Source organism: Podarcis melisellensis (genome assembly GCF_964234715.1).
Source record: "Podarcis melisellensis genome assembly, chromosome: 2".
Taxonomy (NCBI): domain Eukaryota; kingdom Metazoa; phylum Chordata; class Lepidosauria; order Squamata; family Lacertidae; genus Podarcis; species Podarcis melisellensis.
Window position 1 is genome coordinate 118,604,144 of NC_138529.1, and position 23,646 is coordinate 118,627,789.

A 23,646-nucleotide genomic window follows, 5' to 3' on the forward strand; every position below is an offset into this window, starting at 1 on the left:
TCTGGATACATTAAAATTGCCGGAGGAGTTGAAAAAGCAACTTCTTGTTCTTCTGAAGAGAAGTTGCTAGGTAAGAATGAAGATGCGTTTGAACTTTAGATTAATTTGGGAGCACACGTTTTTGTATGTATGAACACACGCAAAATGTAAACTCGGCTTACTTTCTGCAGGGATATCGCTGCAATCCTAAGGCCCGTTCAAATGTGGTCCAGAGCCAAAATTCCCTTCAATTCCGACGTTAAAGTGGTGTGTGTTGTTGTTTGTGTGGCCAAACCCATGCTCAAAAGGGGGGGTCACAGTGGGCTTCAGGGAAACCCCTAGTTCTGCAAAGCTGTAAGAAATTTTTTAGAGGGCGAGGGAATGGAAGGAGGGGTGCATGTTCAGTGACCATTTGGGGGAGAAGGAGAATGGAAAGGAATTGGAAACTGTCATGGCTTCCCCGCAAAGAATTCTGGGAAGTGCTGTGCGTTGGGGTGGTCAGACCTGTTAGGGGAGACTCCTATTCTCTCTCCTAGAGCTGTAATTCTCAGAGTGGTTTAACGGTCATTCCCTCTCCCCAGGGGATTCTGGGAATTGTAGTTCTGTGAGGGGTGCCAATGGCAGGGCCTGCAGTCTGACCGCCTCATTAATGCCTTGTGATGTTGCCGAAATGGCGAGGTTTTTGTGTGTACATGTACGGAACAAACTACAGACGCCCATTAACCAATTCAAAGGCCTTTATTCAAAGGAGAGCCAGAAGACACACAAAAAAGGCATTTAGAAATAAAAGGGAAGTCTCTAAACACAGGGCCACAATCCTGTTTGGAACCAGGAGCACATTGGCAAATCTAAGGCGCTGAGGACGCCACAAAAAGGCCCATTTTACAGGAGACGGTCGTCAGAATGTCCCCCTTCAAGCAAATCATATCCCCAAAGCAAAAGACAAAAAAGAAGGAAACACCCCCAGAAACAACCAAAACCCATAAAAACTAACATTGGGAGGAGCTGGAGGCTAGGTTAGCGCCCTGAGGGGCTGTCTGAGTGTCCCGTTTTGCTTGTGAAGAAGAAGAAGAGTTTGGATTTGATATCCCGCTTTATCACTACCCGAAGGAGTCTCAAAGCGGCTAACATTCTCCTTTCCCTTCCTCCCCCACAACAAACACTCTGTGAGGTGAGTGGGGCTGAGAGACTTCAGAGAAGTGTGACTAGCCCAAGGTCACCCAGCAGCTGCAGGTGGAGGAGCAGAGACGCGAACCCGGTTCCCCAGATTACAGGTCTACCGCTCTTAACCGCTACACCACACTGCATATGTGGGCATATGGTTGGGGACCCCCAGATCTAAAACATTACCCATGTCTTATAAATAACAGTAACACTGATTGTCCGGCGCTTCGCAGACATGCACAACAGTCCTGTAAGGCGGGTCTGTATCGTTGGCCCTCTCCTCACAAACATATCGAGTGCGCATGTGTGGACATCACTGGTGACCAATGGCTACTTGCCACAGCAGCTACGGCCACCTCCAGAGCTGGGAGAAAGTGTGCTTCTGAATGCTGGAAACCACAAGAAGGGAGAGTGTTGCTGTTGTGCTCTGGGGTCTGGCTCGCAGCGTTTCCCATCGGGGAATCTGTCTGGCCCCTGTGAGAACAGGATTTTGGACGGGCCTCTGGGCTGATCCAGCAGTCTTCCTATGTTCTTACTTGTGTGTAAACAGGAAGGCGTTTGCACTCCTAAGGCTGCAACCCGAATGCCCCACCTTACCCGGGAGTTAGCCCCACTGAGTCCAACAGGCCTTACTTCCAAGCAGACAGGATTGGGTTGGGATCTTTCAGATCCAAGCCTTCCTTGGGTCTGCCCCCTTTTCGACTTTATCACAAGGACGCAGGAAGCTGCTGGTGAATCGAGCTCAGTGCTGACTAAACTCACTAGAAGGATTTCAGAGATGACAGTCCCAATTCTAGCTAGAGATGCTGGAGAAGGCCTTGGGGTCTTCTGTGGGCAAGGATGATGCTCTAATCCAGCCTTTCTCAACCTTGGGTCCCCAGATGATTTTGGCCTACAACTCCCATTATCCCTAGCTAGCAAGGCCAGAGTTCAGGGATGACGGGAGTTGTAGTCCAACAACATCTGGGGACCCAAGGTTGAGAAACACTGCAAGGCAAGAGCTGCAGAAGTATCTGCAGCAGTGGGGAGGGGCTACCTGTGATTGGATCTCCCCTCTCTGAGGTGGGCGCTTACTCTCCTTATGAGGAACGGTTGAAGGATCTGGGTATGTTTAGCTTGCAAAAGCGGAGACTGGAGATATGATAGCCATATTCAAATATCTCAAGAGCTGTCACATGGAACACACTTGTTTTCTTCTCCTGCTCTGGAGGGCAGGACTCGAACCCATGGCTTCAAGTTGCAAGCAAGGAGATTCCGACTAAACATTAGGAAGAACATCAGGAAGAGCTATTGGACAGTGGAAGAGCCTCCCTCGGTCAGTGGTGGACTCTCGTTCCTTGGTGGTTTATAAGCAGAGGTTGGGTGGCCACCTGTCATGGACGCTTTAGCTGAGATTCCCTCATTGCAGCGGGTTGGACTAGATGACCCTTGGGTCCCTTCAAACTCTACGATTCTCTGTCTTGGGTGTGCATTCCACAGTCTCCCAGCGATCGGAAGGCTGCAATTAATATGATTGAGTAAGATTTCTCTAATGGGATAATGGCCCAAATATTATAATTATTATTAGGCACCTTTCTCTAACCATTGCAGCAGCAGGCTGATGGCAAGAGCCCAGAATTTGAAAGGAGGAGTAGGAACGTCCCGCTCAAGGTTGTGGTACCAATGGCACAGCGATGAGCCAAAATACATAGAGTCAAGTTTTGAAAACGAGGGCCGTTTCACGTATACGTCCAACCGCTAGCCAGTGCACGTGCATAAATGAGACCCATCAGTCTGCACACAGGGTATTAAAGAAAAACAAAAAACCAGGGGCTGTGGTGAGGAGGAGAGTATGGAGCAGCAAGGTGTCTCCCTCAGCCGCCAGGACTCCGCAAGGAAACGGCAAAGGCAGAAGGGAGGAAAAAGGAAGCAGGCAGAGGCAGAGGAAAAAGGCTGGGATGGATCTGCCGCTTCTGCCGGCATCTGTCTCTGGAAGCAGCATAGACAGAAGCGGCAGATCCGTTCCAGTCTTTTTCCTCTGCCTGTGTCTCCTGTCTTCGTTCCAGCTCCACTCACCCCGTTTTGCTCACATCTGCCGAGCAACTTCTCCTTCTTTGGGGCAGGAAGATGAAGACGCTTTAATCCATTTTGGGTTAGTGCGTTATCTAGTTAAAGGTAAAGATGATGAAAACTTGCTGTATCTTTGTATGCACCTGGTTATCGTTAAAGCAAAATTTTGGTGTTTTTGTCTTATTTTTAAAGTAAAGTTTAGTTGTTAATTAAAAAAAAGGTTTAGTTTCTTTCATTTGTTTGATAAATAAAAACAACGTCCTTTATGACTGAGTATGAGTCTGTATTCAATAAACGTTCACCTTAAAAAAATATATTTGGGTGCCCACCCTAACGAAATGTGCCGCACATGTTTATGTGTTTATCCTTCAGTTCACTGTATAGCTTAACAACATGAACATGTTGCACATTCATGATAATTTGTGAACCTTGTGCTATCAGGGAAGCCCCACACAATACCATTTTCAATACTTATTGTGTCTGCAAAGGTCAATGAGAACCACTGCTTAATTTGCCATCAATGCGTATCCTGTAATTTCCTGCTGATGCAGGGTGATAAGAATATTTTACAGTATACTCCCACAACGAAACACCAGGGTTGTATTCAACCACATTCTAGGCGCATAGAAATGAGCAAACCTAAGATAGTTGTGTCCATTGACCTCAGTAGGACAAGCATGGGCTTTGAGCCCTACTCAAGAGTAGAGCCACGGGAGTTAATTAACCTAGTTCATTCATTTCAGTGGGTCTACTCAGAGGAGGAGTTGGCCGACTACAACCCAATGTTTGGAGGGGCCATAAATAAGTTGGGTTTCTTCTAGCAACTTCAGCAGTTGTGGGAGTCGAGAAGTAACTGCAGATTATCTTCTCCTAGATCAGCCTTTCTCAACTGGTGGGTCCCCAGATGTTGAACTACAACTCCCATCTGTTAGTTTCTGCTTTGCCACTGTGCGGCTGCTTGGAGTCACAGGACTCTGTTTACATTCCAGAGACCTTCCAGGCTGTTGGAAGTCTCACGGGAGACGGGTGTGACGTTGGTGGTTTCCTGTTCCTTTGTTCCTTTCTTGTTCAGTTGCTCTCTGCTTTCATAGAGAGAGGATGTATTTTGCTGTCTGCGTAGTAAGAAATTAAGCATAGCATGTAGCCATAAATCTCATCACTTCCGCATGCTGTTTTGGATTCTCTGCTGAATGGAATGTGCCTGGGGCCTCATCAAAGGCTCAGGTCGTTAATTATCGTCGGAGGATGAGCTTTATCAGCTCGGTCGAACGGAGATTCCGACACCATCACCCCTAGCTAGCAAGGCCAGAGCTAAGGGATGATGGGAGTTGTAGTCCGACAACATCTGGGGACCCACAGGTTGAGAACTGCTGTCCTAGATCAGTGTTTCCCAACCTCTGGTCTCCAGCTGTTTTTGGACTACAATTCCCATCATCCCTGACCACTGGTCTTGCTAGCTAGGGATGATGGGAGTTGTAGTCCAAAAACAGCTGGAGACCAAAGGTTGGGAAACACTGTCCTAGATGAAAGCAGGCAAATTATTTTCCCCACCCCCTCAAAAATGATTTCTGGTTTGTTTGTTTTTACAGAAAACCAGTCCCCTGTAGCATCCAGCCACGGTTTACCATTCTCCAGCACCACCGCAGTCCAACTAATAAATAACCTTGCCGCCATGCTGCCAAAGTCAGGAGGGAAACGCCACTGCAGACTGCCGGCAAACCACATTCTATGGGGGTAACGGTAGCCACCTTGAGAGTCAAGGCAACTTGGGGTGAAGTCTGGGCTCTTTGCTGGGCGGAGACTCCTCCTGGAGTCCGAGCGTGTTCACAGCTTCTCTCGCGTGGATCTTCTGGTGCCGGACGAGGACGGCGCGGTGAGAGAAGCTCTTGCCACACGTGGCGCACTGGTGGGGCCTCTCGCCCGTGTGGACCTTCTGGTGGCGGATGAGGACGGCCCGGTCGCAGAAGCACTTGCCGCACGTGGCGCACTTGAAGGGCTTTTCTCCCGTGTGGATCCTCTGGTGGACCATGAGGATCTGCCGCTGGCTGAAGCTCTTCCCGCACTCAGAGCAGGTGTAGGGCCTCTCCCCGGTGTGGACGCGGTGGTGCTTGACCAGCTGCGAGGACGTGTTGAAGGACTTGTCACAGTCGGGGCACTTGAAGGGCTTCTCGCCCGTGTGCGAGCCCTCGTGGATCATGAGGCTGGAGCTGCGGCTGAAGGCCTCGCCGCACCGCGAGCACTTGTAGGCCTTCTCCCTGGTGTGGACCTTCTGGTGGTTGAGGAGTTGGGTCTTGCGGCTGAAGCTCTTGCCGCACTCGGGGCAGCTGAAGGGCTTCTCCCCCACGTGGATGCGGTAGTGGCGCGTGAGGTCCGAGCTGACGGTGAAGCGCTTCCCGCACTGCGAGCAGCTGTAAGGCCTCTCGCCCGTGTGGGTCCTCTCGTGCGCCACCAGGGTGGACTTCAAGCTGAAGCACTTCCCGCAGTCTTGGCACATGAACGGCTTCTCGCCTGTGTGAGTCCTCTGGTGCGCGACGAGCACCGTGGTCCGGCTGAAGCTTCTCCCGCACATGCCGCACACCTTCTCCCCCCGACTCCTGCGCCTCCTCTTGACGACGACCGCTTGGCCCCGTTCCCCGCTCTCTCCTAAACAGGGGGAGAACACATCCCCTCTGGGTGCCAGGGACTTTCCCCGCCCTTTTTCTGATCCGTCGCGGCTCGCAGAGGCTTCTCCCCCTTCTTGGGGCCAGGAGAGACCTCCCCACGAGGTCCTACAGAGTTTGACCAGCTCGGTATTTTCGAGGTGTGTCTTCTCCTCTTTGCCCTTGGTGATCCACCCATCACCTGCCAGGAATACAGAGAATTTATTCATTTAAGCAGTGCAGGGGTATGCATACCCCGTAACATATTGTGAATCTAAGTTTGGCCCCATTGAGGGGCAGTATTTTAATATGAGTAGGAAAATGAGAGTACAGTCATACCTCATGTTACGTTAGCTTCAGCTTGTGTGTTTGCAGGTTGCGTACCGCAACCCAAAAAGGTTTACTTCCGGGTTTTGCCACTCATGCATGCGCAGACGCGCAAAATGACATCACGCGCATACACAGAAGCAGCGAATCACGACCCGCACGTGCGCAGACGTGGGTTGCGTTCTTTTCAGGTTGCGAACGGGCCTCCGGAACGGATCCCGTTCGCAACCAGAGGTACCACTGTAGCCCTAAACATTTCTTTTTAGAAAAAACCCCACTGCATTTAAGTGATTTATATGCCACGCCATATTTCAAAGAAATCTCTAAGCGGTTTACATCATAGATACACAAAAAATAGCCACCCCACATTTTTTTTTAAAAAATCCACATTTCAGAGCAGAACAGAACAATAAAATACAAATGAATAGATTTAATTCATTGAGGGGAGTCTGTCTCCTTCAATATTAACTTTCAGGAGGAATTTGAATACACTTCTCTTTTCCCAGGCGTTGGGCGGCTGCAGAATACTGTTCCCAGAAACCTCAAGATCACTGGACAGGAGGAGGTTTTTAATTGTAACTGACTTTAGAACATTTTGAACTGCAACTGCTTTTCAGTGTTTTTAATCGTTATTTGTTTCTAGAACAGTTCGATCTTTTTAAAAATATTTCTTCACTACGCTTGTTTTTCTAAATCGTATTACAGTGGACGCTCAGGTTGTGAACGTGATCCATGGGGGATGCACGTTCGCAACACGCAGCGTTCACAACCCGCAGTGGTGAGTCTGCCCGCGTGCGGGTTGCGATTTAGCACTTCTGCGCATGCGCGACTGCCGAAACCCGGAAGTAACCCATTCCGGTACTTCCGGGTTTCGGCGCGTCCGTAACCTGAAAAAACACAACCTGAAGGTAACCCGAGGTATGACTGTAACCCGTAACTGTAACCCATAACCTGTAACCCGAGGTATGGCTATATGTGTTCACTGCACTGATCCCTTTGTAGAGGAAGGGTGGAGTATTAATTCAGGTAATAACAACAACAACCCTCTTCAACATCTAAACTAAGACATCCCCTTAAACATACAAGACACCCTCTTAAACATATAAACATAAAACAAAAAACAACTAACATATGGGGACCATAATAACCACTAGCAAATCCAATGGCAACCGCTGCCCATTGTGGCTGATAGGGCAAAATGCAGGGAGCCCAACAGCAGGTGGCGCCACCCTCCTATGGCTTAGGCAAACCAGCCCTCCAAATGTTTGAGACTACAATTCCCATCATCCCTAGCTAACAGGAGCAGTGGTCAGGGATGATGGGAATTGTAGTCCCAAACATCTGTAGGGCCAGAGTTTGCCTATGCCAGGCTTAGAGGGCCATATTTGGCCCAGAGCCTCGGGTTCCCATGTACTGTGAACCCCAAACGCTGGGTAGAAGTAGTCACAGGAGACAAAAGCCACCTAAGGAAGATGGGACCATAAAGAGAAACCCACCTCCCAGTCTAGAGGAGCTGGTATCGGCACCGCTATCCTGCTTGACCGTGGAGCAGAGTGGCGTCTCCTCGAGGACGGGCAGAGGCGGCTCAGCCGCAGGGAAGTTCAAACCCACCTCCTGGATCAGCGCCGAACCCTGAAACGAGAGCAGCAAGGATCTTCTTGAGGACAAAGGGATTTGGAGAGGGAGAAAGTGGTGGTCTCCATTATCTAGCCAATCCTGCTTGTGGAATGCTCTCCCCAAGGAGAGTAGTGAGTGTAGGGGTCAGGGGTGGTGAACTAGGATCTGGGAGACCAGGGTTCAAATCCCTGCCCAGCCATGAAAGTATCACCATCCAGCTTTCAATAAAACACGGCTTCCCCAAAAAGAATCCTGGGAACTTCCTTTGGGGGAAGTCATGACTGTGGAACAATATTGATTCAAATCTGGAGTGCAGATAGGGGCCTTTCGGCCTGGCCCAACTTCAGGGCTCTCGTTGTGGACAACATATGAGGTCTTCACAACTCTCTCAAAACATCCTAGAGAAGCGACCCTAAACGTTCTCACCTCCCGTTCTGTTTTGGCCGCCTCCCGCCGTCGCAGTAAAAAGCCTTCGGCCAGGGCCACCGCCTGGTCACAAGTCTGAGGGCAGCCATCTTTGACCCAGCCCTGAAGCTCCGAGGGCAAGATGGCCAGGAACTGCTCCAGGATCACCCACTCCAGGATCTGCTCCTTGGAGTGCTTCTCCGGCTTCAGCCACCGGTGGCACAGGTAAAAGAGGCGACTACAGGCCTCGCGAGGGCCCTCGACCTCCTGGTAGCGGAACTCCCGGAAGAGCGTCCGCTGCACATCCATGGCGACCGAATCGTCTCCCAGGAGATCCTCCGTCGCTTCCCAACAATCCTCCATCTTGATGGGGGCAATCTTTGTGGCGTCCCTTGGAGCTTCTCTGCCGAGACCCGACAGCCTGCCAGACCTCCGACAAGATCTCGCCACTCCCTCAAAGGTGGCCAGGAAAGTTTTGGGATCGTCCTGAGGCAGAGACCCCAGCAAGGGAGGGTTTCCCCATCCCAAGCAAGGGAACCGTGTTCTTTTCACGTCTTCCACATGTTTCCATGGCTTCCCGCCTGACTCGCCCATGACCAGTTCTGGGGCCTCCCTTTTCAGGAAATCCTGGTCGTTCCCAGCCTTGGCTTCGTGAGAGGATCTTCCTGATCTCTCCACTGCCGCTGTGGGATCGTGGCCTGTTCGGCTGCTCTCTTCCCAGTGCTCCTTGGCCTGGATCTCCCGCTGGAGCAGAGATCGGAAGCAGAGATCAACGCTTGGCGTTCTTCCCTTCTCGGCCGCCATTTTGGATCTTCAGCTCAGCATGGCGGCCTTGGGGGTAAATGGCTATTTAACGGGAAAAGCCACCCCAAAAGGATCTGCTCAGGCATGCGCCGGGCCCACAGGAAGCCTGGGGCATTTCTTTGCGGTGGTGGAGAACAGGGATCTCTCGACAAAATGCAGCGTTTCAGAAGAAGAGCTGTTGAGGAGAGGTTCCCCTGAGAAAGAGACAGAGATTCAAAAAGACAAGGATGTAAGAGTATAGAGATGAAGTTTCGAACTTTGCCATCTTGGTTGCTCAAAACAACAACTCATCTTCCCTCCCCATCCCTTTTTCCTTTCGTGTTGTCTTTTAGATTGTTAGCTGGACAGTGGGGGCTGTTCAGCTGGTTTGTTAATTTGATCCACAAGCTGCTCTGGAAAACTTTTGGATACAGAGCAGGGGAAAATTATTTAAACAAACAAACAATTTAGTGTACTTTCCCAGCTGTCACAGCTACAACAATATATTAGTGGAATCCTAGAAGAACATAGCCTCAAAAGATTCCATCAATGGTGTCTCTGAAAATTTTTACACATCACTTCGGAAGACAGGTGAACTAATATCAGTGTACTGGAAGAAGCAAAGATCCCCAGTGTTGAAGCAATGATTCTTCAACATCAACTTCGCTGGCCCGGTCATGTTGTACGGATGCCTGATGGTCGTCTTCCAAAGCAACTACTCTATTCCGAACTTAAAAATGGAAAGCGTAATGCTGGTGGTAAACAAAAGAGGTTGAAAGACTGTCTCAAGGCACATCTTTAAAAATGTAGTATAAACACTGACAACTGGGAAACACTGGCCTGCGAGCGCTCCAGCTGGAGAACAGCCTTTACCAATGGTGTCATGGGCTTTGAAGACACTCGAACTCAGAACGCAATGGAGAAGCGTGCTAAGAGGAAGGCACGCTTGGCAAACCCTCACCGTGATCAGCTCCTCCCCGGAAACCAATGTCCCCACTGTGGAAGGACATGTGGATCCAGAATTGGCCTCCACAGTCACTTATGGACTCACTGCTAAAGCCGTGTTTATGGAAGACAATCTTACTCAGCTACGAGCGATTGCCAAAGAAGAAGACTGTTTATACCCCACAAGAAACTAAAAACAGTGTAGGCACATAGGATAGAAGCTGTGCTATACCAAGTCACACTATTGGTCTATGTAGCTCAGCGCTGCGTACACGGACTGGCAGCAGCTCTCTGGGCTTTCAGACAGGAGATTCCTTCATTGCAGGGGGTTGGACTAGATGACCCTCTGGTCCCTTCCAGCGCCACAACTCTACGATTACAATGTCTTAAAGGGAAGCCCCCCCTCCCCACAACTCACTTTCTCCCCTCCTGCTGTTTGCTATTCCAAAGTCTGCTGCATTGCAGTGGGTTGGGGTCCCATTCCAACTCAACCCTTCCCGCAAAATTAAAAGCAGGCATCCTAAAAAGCAGGTTGCAGGCGGACAGGGTAGTTCAGTGGTTCTCTGCTTGATGCAGGAATTCAGGGAGCTGCCTTCTTATCAAGTCAGACCAGGAGGCCAGTGATGCTGAGCACAGGTTGGCAGCAGCTCTCCAGGATTACAGACAGGCTGCGTTCCCAGCGCTACCTAGAGAAACGGAGGACTGAATCTCGACTCCCCAGGATCTCTCTAACCCACTATCCTTCACCTAAACGTTACTGACCCATCCAAAGCATTGACACCCCTTTGAGATCCTCCTTTCAACCGGAGGCGCTGAGCCCCGGATTCTCCTGCAAATCGGTCTCAGAGACCTGCGGCACCGGCAAGCTGCATCTGCCAAGAAAACAACCCCTCTCTTGAGCATTCACACGCGCACGCATGCAAGTCTTGCGCGGAGGGGGGCGCACGCCACCAGCTCCTTGCAGCCCCACCGGGCGGGTGCACGGGCGCCTCGCCCCCTTACCACCGCCGGTTCCAAGCAGAGAAACAGCAGCAGCAGCAACGAGGAAAAAGGGCCGGTCTCTCTGCAACTCTCGCCCACAAAAGAGGGAGGAAGAGGAAAGGACTTTCGGAGCCGGAGAGCGCGCGCGCGCGCAAACCTCCCTCTCCAGATCCCAGCGATGGCTCCTCCGGCTCCAGTCTGGGAAGAACAACCTCGCTCGCCACTTTAACCCTTCCCTGGGCCTTAAAAAAGACACCCACCCATCAAATAAATAAATAAAGGAAGAAATGAACAAAGGAGAGACAGTGCCATCTGTCTCCAGCTGCTGCTGGTCTTTGGTTTCCCGGGCAGGGCGCCTGGGAGCGCACAGCAACTGGGTTGGGTTGTTTTTTTTTAGGGAGGGTTTGGAGAGGCAGAAATTTGACAGGTGCAGCTCTGTGCATGCACTGGAAAGGGTGGGGTGCAAGGATGAGGAATGCGGAGGGTCTTTTTCCGGGGAGGGGGTGAGTCGGCGTGGAAAGGCAGGGCTCGGCGCTTGCAATGCGCACAGCGGCAAAAAAGGGGCGGAAGCGCAGCAAGAGCGCGTTGCCAACTTTCTCGCCCCGGCGGGGCTCTTCTGCCCTATGGGGAGGGAGAGCAGGATAAAGTAGGAGTAGCGAGAACGGGGAGTTTTCCCTCCCCACCGCTTGTCTAACCTACACCTCTCTCCCTGCTTTATTTCCCCTACATCCTCAAGGTGTTTCATTCATTACTATTAATTTGATTATCCCCCGGTGAGTTTGTTTGTGTCTCAGTTGAGCTGGAATCTGGAGACAAAGAGACACGTCTTCCTCTGCTGGATCCAAAGCTGCGACGAACGGAGAAGCCAAAACTTTTGGGGGTGTGATAATAATAAGAATAAGAATAAGAATAAGAAGAAGAAGAAGAAGAAGAAGAAGAAGAAGAAGAAGAAGAAGAAGAAGAAGAAACACCACCCAAATAATAATAATAAATTTATTTATTTATTTATACCCTGTCCATCTGTAGTTATGTGGGGTTTTTTATATGTTGTAAGCTGCTGTGGCGCTGTGGGTTAAACCACAGAGCCTAGGACTTGCCGATCAGAAGGTTGGCAGTTCGAATCCCCGCGACAGGGTGAGCTCCCGTTGCTCGGTCCCGGCTCCTGCCAACCTAGCCGTTCGAAAGGACGTCAAAGTGCAAGTAGATAAATAGGTACCGCTCCAGCGGGAAGGTAAACGGCGTTTCCGTGCGCTGCTCTGGTTCGCCAGAAGCGGCTTAGTCATGCTGGCCACACGACCCGGAAGCTGTACGCCGGCTCCCTCAGCCAATAAAGCGAGATGAGCGCCGCAACCCCAGAGTCAGCCACGACTGGACCTAATGGTCAGGGGTCCCTTTATCTTTAAGCTGCCTTGAGAATAGTTTTAACTTTAGAAAGGCGGCATAGAAATAAAATGATTGATTGAATGAAACACCACTCTCTTCACTGTTCACTGCCTCTTTCGTAGAATCTTAAGAGCTAGAAGGGACCCAAGGGTCATCTAGCCCAACCCCTCGCAATGCAGGAATCTTGGTTAAAGCATCCATGACAGATGGCCACCCAGCCACTGTGTACAAGCCTCCAAGGAAGCAGAGCCCACAACCTCCCAAGAGGGACTGTTCCACTGCCAAACATCTCTTACTGTCAGAAAGTTCTTCCTGATGTTTATCTTCTTCCTTGTAGCTTGAAGCCATGAGTTCGAGTCCTACCCTCCAGAGCAGGAGAAAACAAGCTTGTTCCCTCTTCCATGTGACAGCCCTTGAGATGTTTGAAGGTGGCTATCCCATCTCCTCTCATTTCCTCTCACACATGCACAATCTTCCACCCATCATCTGCATCTCTTGAACTTATATGCCGAGCCTGCTAGGATCTCTCGCTTCCTTATGTGATGAAGCGGACACTAGTCTCTGTTAGCCGATGCTGCAATAAATGGGTTAGCATTAGTCTTTCAAGTGTCACCGGACACTTTGCAGAGCATAATAATATTATAATAATAATTTATTGCTTACACCCCACCCATCTGGCCGGGCCTCCCCAGCCACTCTGGATATTAAAAACACAATAAAAGATCAAACATTAAAAACTTCCCTAAACAGGGCTGCATTCAGATGTCTTCTAAAAGCCAGATAGTTGTTTATTTCTTTGACATCTGATGGGAGGGCGTTCCACAGGGTGGGCGCCATTACTGAGAAGGTCCTTTCCCTGGTTCCTTGTAACCTCACTTCTCGCAGGGAGGGAACCGCCAGAAGGCCCTTGGCGCTGGACCTCAGTGTCTGGACTGGACGATGGGGGTGGAGACGCTCCTTCAGGTATACTGGGCCGAGGCCGTTTAGGGCTTTAAAGGTCAACGCCAACACTTTGAATTGTGCTTGGAAACGTACTGGGAGCCAATGTAGGTCTTTCAGGACCAGTCTCGGCGGCCGCTCCCAGTCACCAGTCTAGCTGCTGCATTCTGGATTAGTTGCAGTTTCTGGTTCACCTTCAAAGGTAGCCCCACATAGAGCGCATGGCAGTAGTCCAAGCGGGAGATAACCAGAGCCTGCACCACTCTGGTGAGACAGTCTGCGGGCAGGGAGGGTCTCAGCCTGCGTACCAGATGGAGCTGGTAGACAGCTGCCTTGGACACAGAATCGACCTGCGCCTCCATGGACAGCTGTGAGTCCAGAATGACTCCCAGGCTGTGCACCTGGTCCTTCAGGGGCACAGTTACCCCATTCAGGACCAGGGAGTCCCCCACACCCACCTGTCCCCCCAAAACAGTACTTCTGTCTTGTCAGGAATCAACCTCAATCTGTTAGCCGCCATCCATCCTCCAACCGCCTCCAGACACTCCAAAACACCCTCAAGACCACAATGGATCTCTGCCTAGAGCGCCAGACCCAAGAGAGAACTCGACCGCTTCAGCAGGTGGAAATCAGGCAGCAGAGCAGAACTGGAAGGGGCGTTCAGCACCTCAGTCCCAACAATAAACAAAGAGGAGCCAAAGGAAAACCTCACAGAGACGGGCCTAGTTATTAGGCACTTCTTACGTTTATCTTTAATCGGTTTCTATCGTATACAATACCCTCTTACTGTTATAACGAGGACAGGGTGTCGTCAAGTCTCCGGAGTCAGAAATTGAGAGGACTGCGCCCCCAAAGAACAATTCAGTGAAGAACTGTTTCCGCCCCCATCCCACCCCAAGAAAAAAACAATCTACCCACTACGAGTCAATGCACATGCAGAGAACTCCAACAGACTCCTCGCTGCTTCAACAGTCTATCTAGATGCGTCATCCGTTCAATTGAGTGCATAGCTTCAAAGACGAGGACTCTGAGAGAGGCGGGTTCACTGGCATCCCATAAATGCGGAAGTTTTCGATTGCCAAGCCAAGAGCTTTTATAGCAAGGAGGTGCACACAAACCATTTTGGGTGGCCCTTCAGATGATGGACTCCAGATTATCCCGTTTTGGAACTGCCTGCTGGGAGTTCGAATCCAGAAAATTCCTTTGGTGGGATTTAATCTTTTTCCCCCAAGGGACTCCTGTGTGGGGTCTGCCATTTTGGAGAAAGAGTGCGGCTTGTTGGGCCTCTTTCGGCCTGTTCACCATCCACAGCAAGTCTGTCTTGATGCAACGTTCAGAGAGGTTTTGTTATTTCCAGTTTTTGGCATTCGGGCTTCTGTGTTATTACAGAATGGCTCAGGATAGTTTGAGGAGGTATGGAGTGGGGATCACCTCACAAGTCCCCACAGTGGAAGCTCGGTGCAAGGACTTCTGCTTGCGCAACAGGAGTTCCCCTCCCTCCACACACCCCAAAATTGACGGGGTGTTTTTGTGTCAGAGCAGCATGTGGCAGGAGGAGCGGCGGGGAATCATTCCGACTGGCAAAATGGAATTCTTGAACGATGAGAAGAGTGCAACAACCCTCCCGTAGTACAACGTAGCAATAAGTCATTGGTTCCGTTAGCATGATTTCTGCTGGTGCAACAAAACTCCTGCCCCCCTCCTCTTCCCATGCACCCCTTAAATCTGTTCTGGAGTTCCCTCCCCCTGGGCAACCCTCAAAAGCAGATTTAGGAAGCTTGCGGGACAGAAAATGTTGGATAACCAGCCACATATAACCAACATGCCTAAGTCTAATTAGTGCATGAAGGGGTTAAGACCATAGAGTAAGCTGTCCTGCCAGGCTTAGCTGACCTGGGGAGGATATAGGGAATCAAGACTATTGTTCACCTACCTGAGAAGCTCAGCATGTGAAAAGGCTAGAGCTGGTTCTTGCAGCTCAACTGCATGGCTTTCACAAGCCACTCTCAAGTTCCTATACCAGACAGATGCCAACGACTCTGCCGCCAGCTCAACTACATGAATCTGATCTTTGGAGAATTGGTAACTAAACCCATTTTTTACTTACCCAACGTGTACCTTTTCCTATGCTGGGGAAAGAGGGAAACTTCACAGAGGGGATTTTTTGGAACTCTGTTGGAAGGGCATACTTTAAAGATTCTCTCACAAAAGAGTACTTGTCCCTAACTTGGATCTTGGCATCCAGGAATTTCCACAGTGCAAATGTAAATCCTTGTGCTGCCTGAACAAGGGTGCTGGATTCCATCCCTGGTTCACAGCAGCCGCCCTCAGCCTCTCACCCACCAGGTGCTCTCGGACTACAACTCCCAGCCAACGAGGCCATTGCGGTTCAAAACATCTAGTGGGCAAGAGGCCGGGGTTGCAGGAAGGAAGTAGGCTTGGACCTTCTTATTCACATAGACACAGATGAAGCTGACCCCAGGCTGCTGTCAGGGCAAAGTGTACTTTTAGCCCTGGTTTTAAACAAGATTTTATGTATTTTACGTTCTGCTTTTAACCTGCTTGTTTTTATTTGAAGTTAATTATGCCTGTTTTAAACACTGCAAGCCACCTTAAGTTTGGGAGAAAAGCAGGACAAGAATACATTAGATCACCATCATAATAGAAATAATAATAATGGTAATAATAATAATAATAATACAGTGGTACCTTGGTTTTAGAACGCCTCCGTAGTTGAACATTTCGGAACTTGAACGCCGAAAACCTGGAAGATAAACGCCTCTGTTTTTGAGGCTTCCGCTTTCGGTTTTCGAATGTTTCGGAACTCGAACGGACTTCCGGAATTGATTACGTTTGAAAACAGAGGTACCACTGTAATAATAAATCACTTTGGCAGGGTCAGCCAACATGGCAGTTCAAGTCCTACCAGCCTGAGCGGCCACAGTTGCAAATGGTCAGCATTAACGGGCACTGGAGACCGATAGCACCCTAAGAGCCAAGTGTTCCCCATTCTTAATTTTACCCCACAGAAGCTTACAGTGGTGTGTGGGTACCTTGGGGGGGCAGTCTGTGGTGTCCAGCCAGGTGGGAGTGGGGTGAATGTGTGTTCTTCCTCTACTCAGAGGCAAAGGCATGGAAACCTGCCACCGAATCCTCATAGAGGGGTTTGCCATGGGGTCATACTACCCTTTACTCCCCTCATCGCTGAACGAGAACTGGGAGGACAAAACATCTGGAAGACTCCAGGTTGTGGAAGACGATATGTGCGCATGCAGCTACAGACTACCGTGGGGTTAATCTGGGATGGCAAAGCTGCAGCATGCTAAACTGCAGGTGTGGAGGAACCGTGGTTTGAACCAGAAATGGGGGGAGTTGTGGGCCGTCAGATTTAATGGGAAATGCATGGTTACCCGACCTATTGGGGGGCAGGGAGGCAAGTCTCCATGAGCTTTAGGCTCACAAGCACTCCCTTTGAAGTTCTGGAGATGAGAAGCATCCACTTCGGTTCTGGAACGAAAGCAAAAGATCTCTGCTTGGGGAAACCGTGGTTTGCTTGTTTATATCAGGAATGGGGGGAAGCTGTGGCTCTCTGGCTACATCTCCCATCATCCCTGACTGTGCAGGCTGAGAAGGATGGGCGACGGAGTACAGCAACATTTGGAAGGAACCACTTTGACTACAGCCAGAGGAAACCAGCTAGAACAGTCTACGCTAAAAACTGGAGAGAGGAATGCCAAGAACAACGGCTGCAGAAGCGGATAGAATTTGCAGGACTGGCTAATATGACGGCCAAAATAAGGAACCAGGATGACCATCGGATAAGGGACGAGTGGGAAAGCTTTGGAGAAGATGATACCAAAATAAACTTTCAAGCTGGGGTAACTTTTATGAGCAACTATAACGGAAAGGGGGGAAATTTGGGTGGGTGAAGTACCTGATATGGAGCGAAACAAGGTACAGTCGTACCTTGGTTTGTGAACGCCTTGCGATTTGAATGTTCTGGCTCCCAAACACCGCAAACCCGGAAGTGAATGTTCCTGTTTGCGAACGTTTCCTGACGCGGCTTCCGATTGAGTACCAGGAAGCTCCTGCAGCCAACCTTGGTTTCCGAACCGTTTCGGGAATCAAACGGACTCCCGGAACAGATTAAGTTCGACAACCAAGGTACCGCTGTATATCTAGAATGCCTCAGAGCGCAGGGTTGGGAAGTCTGTAAATACTGTATGATGGAAAAAATGCGATGTATAAATTGGATATTGGAAAAGGCATAAAAAATAAATAAATGAATGGCAATGCGCATCAAAAAAGAAAAGAAAAAAGGGGGGAAGGTATGGCCCTCTAAGATGTGACTTGACTACATCTCCTGCCTTCTCTGACCAGCACTGATGCGAGATGGAGTCCAACAAATTCTGGAAGGCACCATCCGGGTTACTCATAGCACAGGGAAGGGGAACCATCACCCAGGTCCTTGGCTGCGTTGCCCAGGGCTGATGCGAGCCTGGCAACACCCGAGAGGACCCCACAGCTCCCAACCCCCCTGGAGTACATGGTCGTCTGCATGGCGTCTCTCCCAAGGCATTTGGCGATGTTCCTGAGCTTTTACGAGGCTCCCTCGGGTGGCGGTGGCGGCTCCGACCGCTGCTTCTGCTCCTCCTCCTCCTGCAGCCGCAGCATGTTCAAGGCTTCCCGCATGTGGATCTTCTGGTGCTTGACCAGGACGGTGCGGTGGGTGAACCGTTTGCCGCAGGTGGCGCACTGGTGGGGCCTCTCGCCCGTGTGGACCTTCTGGTGCCGGATGTGGACGGCGCGGTCGGAGAAGCACTTGCCGCACGTAGCGCACTTGAAGGGCTTCTCGCCCGTGTGGGTCCTCTGGTGGACCATGAGGATCTGCCATTGGCTGAAGCTCTTCCCGCACTCGGCGCACGTGTAGGGCCTCTCCCCGGTGTGGACGCGGTGGTGCTTGACCAGCTGCGAGGACGTGTTGAAGGACTTGTCGCAGTCGGGGCACTTGAAGGGCTTCTCGCCCGTGTGCGAGCCCTCGTGCTTCTTGAGGCTGGAGCCGCGGCTGAAGCCCTCGCCGCACTGAGCGCACTTGAACGGCTTCTCCCGGACGTGCACCTTCTGGTGGTTGTGGAGCTGCGACTTCTGGGCGAAGCTCTTACCGCACTCGGAGCAGCCGAACAGCTCCTTCTCGATGTGGACGCGGTAGTGGCGCGTCAGCACCGAGCTGACGGTAAAGCTCTTCCCGCACTGGTCGCAGGTGTAGGGCCTCTCGCCTGTGTGCGTCCTCTCATGCGCCACCAGCGTCGACTTGAAGCTGAAGCACTTCCCGCAGCTCTGGCACATGAACGGCTTCTCGCCCGTATGCGTCCGCTGGTGCGCCGCCAGCACGGTGCTCCGGCTGAAAGTCTTCCCGCACACGCCACACGTCTTCTTCCCTCGACTGCGCCGCCTCCTCTTGACGACGACCGCTTGGCTCTGGCCTCCTCCGTCCCCGACGCAAGGGGCACTCTCGGACGCTCTCTGCTCTTGCCGTTTCTCCTTGCTCCTTTGCGGGCCGTCGTCGCCGTGACTCACGGAAGCTTCGCCATCCTCTTGGGACCAAGGGATCCTGTCCCACGAGGACCCGCAGATCTTTGCCGGCTCGGGATCCTGCAGAGGGGAATTGTCTTGCGCTGACTCGATCACCCACCCGTCGTCACCTGCAGGGACAAACGGGAGAAGCTGAGAAGCTACGCAAGGACGTCAAGGGGCCCTGACTGGGCCAATGGTCCATCTCACCACGTGGAACATATGTTTACGCAATGTGCAACGCTTACAAATTTTGGGAGAAAAATACTAGGATGTGTAACTACCATATTGGCCAGAATATAAGCCGTACCCGAATATAAGCCACACCTTTAAAATTCAAAGGGGGGGGGAGAGGGGGGAAAAAGCAATTCCTGAATATGAACTGCTCCCTTAAAATTCTGCTGGCACTCACACACATTCCGTTTTGCCATATGTCTGTTTCAGCAGCAATATCCCAAAAAAGGCAAATTCTGTAAGGTAGGGAATTTAAGCGGCTTATATCCGGGCCAATATGGTACTACCGTGGGAGACAAATTATCCTAAACCACATACAGTCAAACCTCGGTTGTAAAACGTAATCCGTTCCAGAAGCCTGTTCAGCTTCCGAAGCATTCAACAATTGAGGCGTGGCTTCCTGACATTCAGAAGACATCTTAAGGCAGCCCTGTTCAGGGAAGTTTTTAATGTATGACATCTTAGTGTAATTTTGGTCTTTGTGGAAGCCGCCCAGAGTGGCTGGGGAAACCCAGCCAGATGGGCGGGGTACAAATACAGTGGTACCTCGCAAGACGAATGCCTCGTAAGACGAAAAACTCGCAAGACGAAAGAGTTTTTCGTTTTTGGAGTTGCTTTGCAAGACAAATTTCCCTATGGACTTGCTTCGCAAGACGAAAACGTCTTGCAAGTTTGTTTCCTTTTTTGAACCTTTTTTGAGGTTTTTGAAGACTTTGGTGATTTTTGAAGCTTTTCCAAAACTTCCTTTGCAGCCATTTGGTAAGTTAAACTTTTAAAACTTTTTTTGGGTTTTTTGATTTTGGGTTGGAATCCGTGCTTCGCAAGACGAAAAATCTCGCAGAATGAATTAATTTCGTCTTGCGAGGTACCACTGTAAATTTATTATTATTATTATTATTATTATTATTATTATTATTATTATTATCATCATCATTACGATTGGTTGCAAGAGCTTCCTGCACTCAAGAGGAAGCCGCACAGAGCCCTTACCTTCTGAATCAGTGTCACCGTTTCCTTCTTGCTTGACCTCGGAGCGAAGTGCTTTCTCCCTGGGGATGGCTGGGGACGGCTCAGCCGTGTGGAAGTTCAAAGCTACCTCCTGGATTAACGCCGGCCTCTGAAACACAGCGGGGTAGGGGGTGGAATCAAAATAGGAAAATGTATGCATATATTAATATCTCTATCTACCAGCTCCATCTACATCAGGGGTCAGCAAACTTTTTCAGCAGAGGGGCAGTCCACTGTACCTCAGAACTTGTGAGGGGCCGGACTATATTTTGAAAAAAATATATGAACGAATTCCTAAGCCCCACAAATAACCCAGAGATGCATTTTAAGTAAAAGGACACATTCTACTCAGGTAAAAACACGCTGATTCCCGGACCGTCCACAGGCCGGATTTAGAAGGTGATTGGGCCAGATCCGGCCCCCGGGCCTTAGTTTGCCTACCCATGATCTATATATGAGGGGCTTATGTTTAGTTCACAAAAATTATACGTTGCTTGACAGTAAAAACAAACCTCAACGCAGTTTATGGAAAAGATAAAAAGAATAAAACTGTCAATAAGAATTAACCACACCCCAGTCTTGGTTTTGCTAACCATTTCTGATGAAGGTAACATTAATTTGGGATGGAAAGAGCTAATCACCTTCCTTTTTTTAGCTGCTAGACAACTTATTGCTCAAAACTGGAAGTCCCTGCATCTAGAATAACCATAGTAGAAACAAAAAAGGATGGACATTAGCGCTCTCTGAAAATTTAACTTCGGAAGTCAAGGGATGAGCCGGAAAAGGAGACGAGGATAGCTTCAGAGTGACATGGCACCCATATTAAATATGCAATGGTCTATCACTCCCAGTGGCACCATCCAGACTCACACTTGACCCTTTGGGACAATTTTATTCCATAAGGGATCTGTATTTGGTGGGTAGGGAATACGAAGGGGGCAATGTTGGCTGGGTGTGTGTTGTTATTTCATGTTATTTTAAAAAGTCAATGAAATACACTGAAAAAGAGGAATAAGGAATAATAGCAATAATTTAAGGCTTTCAGAAAGTCAAAATAACAGATCAAAACTCTCATCAACTATTCTATAAATTTGGGCAGGTTTGGATAACAAAAATGTGTTGAGCAGGTGTTGAAAAGAGTGCAAGGAAGGGAACCTGCCTGATATCAAGACAGATCAGCCAAAGAATGTACAAAACGCAGTTGTGAATTAATGCACATTCTCCAGCCATGTTGGAGATTGTGCACAACGACCGGAGAATGTACAAAATCAAGCTGACGTATGCACGTTCTCCAAGGCTTGTTGGAGATGATGTACGCTGGCTGAGAGACGTGCCCAATGTCCTCTTTGGGTTTTGTGCACATTCTCCAAGAGGTCTGGAGAATGTGCACAACGACCGGCTGTTATGCACATTGGCCACTTGACTTCCGTTCCACACGAAAAACGAAATGGAAGCGGCCCCCTGGGACCGCTTCAAGAAAGCGCTCTCACCTCCCGCTCCAGACGCCTATTTTCTTGCCGCCTGGGCACAAAGTCCTCTGCCAGGGCCACTGCCTGGTCACACGTCTGGGGGCAACTGGCCTTGACCCAGCTCTGCAGCTCTGAGGGAAGGATGGCTAGGAACTGCTCAAGGATCACCAGCTCCAGGATCTGCTCCTTGGAGTGCCTCTCTGGCTTCAGCCACCGGTGGCAGAGGTACCAGAGGCGACTACAGGCCTCGCGGGGACCTTCAGCCTCCTGGTAGCGGAACTCCCGGAACAGAGTCCTCTGCACATCCATAGCGACCAAATCTTCTCTGAGGAGATCCTCCCTCGCCTTCCTCTCATCCTCCATCTTGGGGGTCCTGCAATCCCCGTGGCGTTCCCTCCTGAGATCCGGCAGGCCTCTGAACTTCCGGTAGGCCTCAGCCGCTCCTTCCATGGAGGCCAAGCAAGACTTGGAGTTCTCCCATGGCTCAGATTCCAGTCGCTCGGGGTCCGCCCACTCCGCGTTGCGGGACTTGGAGGCGGCCCGAGGGTCCAGGTATTTCAACCGCCTCTCTCCCGGCTCGTTCGTCATCTTCTCTGGGACTTCCTTCTTCGTGGGGCCTCGGTCATTCCCGGCCTTGAGTTCAGGAGACGCTCGAGTGGCTCCCTCCGACGCCTCGCCAGGCTCGGGGCCAGTTCGGCGCAGCTTTTCCTCCAGCTGGTTCCCGCTTCCGGGCACTGACTGCTCCATGGGGACCCGGTCCCGGAAGTCTGTGTTCTGAGTTTGTCCTTTCTCCGGGACCATTTTGTGTCTCATGATGAATTCTGGAACAGCGGCCGCCCGGGTCACACTCTCGCGGTCTTGGATTTGATCAGGGATGCCAGAACATAAATACACGAAAGTACGCTGCTTGAATTATCCACCCATTCTCTGGCTGCTCCAACAAGAGGCTTAGGGCATGTTTAGGCAACACGGCTGTTTCACTGCTGGAGTTGAGGGGGTTGCTTTTCCTGGGAGGTGAGGAAAAGGGGGAAAAGATGCAGAGATGAGAAAGCGAAGATTTGGAAAGATACATGATTCCAGCAGCCAAGTTATGGCGGTGAGACTTTTACATACACAAAGACGGAAAGACTCACTGTTACCAACAATGGAGGAACGGTTACTAAAATTATTTGAGGTGGCAAAATTGACACGTTTGATCAGAGTAAGGTTGTGATTAATGTTTACTAAAGATTGGAAACCTCTCGTAAGACTTTCTGGGTGAAAAAGATAATGAAATAACGACATTTGGGTATAATAATAATTTATTATTTATACCCCGCCCATCTGGCTGGGTTTCCCCAGCCTTTCTGGGCAGCTTCCAACAGAATATTAAAATGCAATAGTCTATTAAACATTAAAAGCTTCCCTAAACAGGACTGCCTTCAGATATCTTCTAAAAGTCAGATAGTTGTTTCTTTCCTTGACATCTGGTGGGAGGGTGTTCCACAGGGTGGGCACCACCACCGAGAAGGCCTTCTGCCTGGTTCCCTGTAACCTCACTTCTCGCAGGGAGGGAACCGCCGGCAGAACGATGGGGGTCCGGACGATGTGTCCGGGCAGAACGATGGGGGTGAAGACGCTTCTTCAGGTATACTGATTTATAGAAAGTAGCTGTCCTGGATGTTATTTTGGAGTGGACAAATCGAATAATATTTCTATATAGCCGACAGACAAAGAATTGGAAGTTCTTAGGTTTCTTAACTCCCCCTCTTTCTTTTAATAGCCCCCCTGCTCTTTTATCTATTCCCCCCCCTCTTTCTCCCCCATTTCCTTCAATTCTTCTCTCAATCTTTGTTTTCATTTTACCTAGCGTAACATTTTACTTGACAAAAAAAGATACCTGAGAATAGTGGGGCTCGAACCCCCAACCCTGAGACTTAAGAGTCTTGTGCTTTTGCCAACTGAGCTACATTTCACCCAAAGATCAGCTTGCTGGGCTGGGCTGGGGGGCGGCAATGGGCACCCACAGGCGAAGAGGAACGCCCTCCCATCAGATGTCAAAGCGATAAACAACTACCTGACATTCAGAAGACATCTGAAGGCAGCCCTGTTCAGGGAAGTTTTTAATATGTGACATTTTAGTGTATTTTTCATCTTTGCTGGAAGCCGCCCAG

At 50.1% G+C, this 23,646-nt stretch overlaps 2 protein-coding genes across 3 annotated transcripts; both read right to left on the reverse strand.

Moving 5' to 3' along the window:
- Window positions 1-698: 698 nt before the first annotated feature.
- Window positions 699-11,305, reverse strand: LOC309364546 (uncharacterized protein). 2 transcript variants are annotated; one of them, XM_081902106.1, is made up of 5 exons: window positions 10,671-11,305; window positions 8,202-9,178; window positions 7,655-7,790; window positions 4,706-6,033; window positions 699-2,130 (listed from the first exon to the last, which is right to left on the reverse strand). In XM_081902106.1, the coding sequence occupies exons 2-4, from the start codon at window positions 8,982-8,984 to the stop codon at window positions 4,949-4,951; spliced, it is 2,004 nt and encodes a 667-aa protein (XP_081758232.1). In that variant the 5' UTR covers window positions 8,985-9,178; window positions 10,671-11,305; the 3' UTR covers window positions 699-2,130; window positions 4,706-4,948. The 2 variants fall into 2 exon arrangements, with proteins under 2 accessions (XP_081758232.1, XP_081758231.1); XM_081902105.1 differs by having other exon boundaries at window positions 10,327-11,305.
- A 2,630-nt stretch (window positions 11,306-13,935) lies between these two features.
- LOC309364534 (uncharacterized protein) lies at window positions 13,936-22,485 on the reverse strand. The gene is made up of 3 exons (XM_081902030.1): window positions 21,515-22,485; window positions 20,007-20,133; window positions 13,936-18,913 (listed from the first exon to the last, which is right to left on the reverse strand). The coding sequence occupies exons 1-3, from the start codon at window positions 22,304-22,306 to the stop codon at window positions 17,811-17,813; spliced, it is 2,022 nt and encodes a 673-aa protein (XP_081758156.1). The 5' UTR covers window positions 22,307-22,485; the 3' UTR covers window positions 13,936-17,810.
- Window positions 22,486-23,646: the final 1,161 nt, after the last annotated feature.

Excerpts from the sequence above, each read along its gene's own strand:
- LOC309364534 (XM_081902030.1), bottom strand. The coding sequence starts at position 22,306 with ATGAGACACAAAATGGTCCCGGAGAAAGGACAAACTCAGAACACAGAC. Across the intron at positions 20,134-21,514 it reads ATAGGCGTCTGGAGCGGGAG|AGGCCGGCGTTAATCCAGGA; the intron begins GTGAGAGCGCTT and ends GCTGTGTTTCAG. Across the intron at positions 18,914-20,006 it reads CGGTGACACTGATTCAGAAG|GTGACGACGGGTGGGTGATC; the intron begins GTAAGGGCTCTG and ends TTGTCCCTGCAG.
- LOC309364546 (XM_081902106.1), bottom strand. The coding sequence starts at position 8,984 with ATGGCGGCCGAGAAGGGAAGAACGCCAAGCGTTGATCTCTGCTTCCGA. Across the intron at positions 7,791-8,201 it reads CGGCCAAAACAGAACGGGAG|GGTTCGGCGCTGATCCAGGA; the intron begins GTGAGAACGTTT and ends CTCTCGTTTCAG. Across the intron at positions 6,034-7,654 it reads CAGCTCCTCTAGACTGGGAG|GTGATGGGTGGATCACCAAG; the intron begins GTGGGTTTCTCT and ends TATTCCTGGCAG.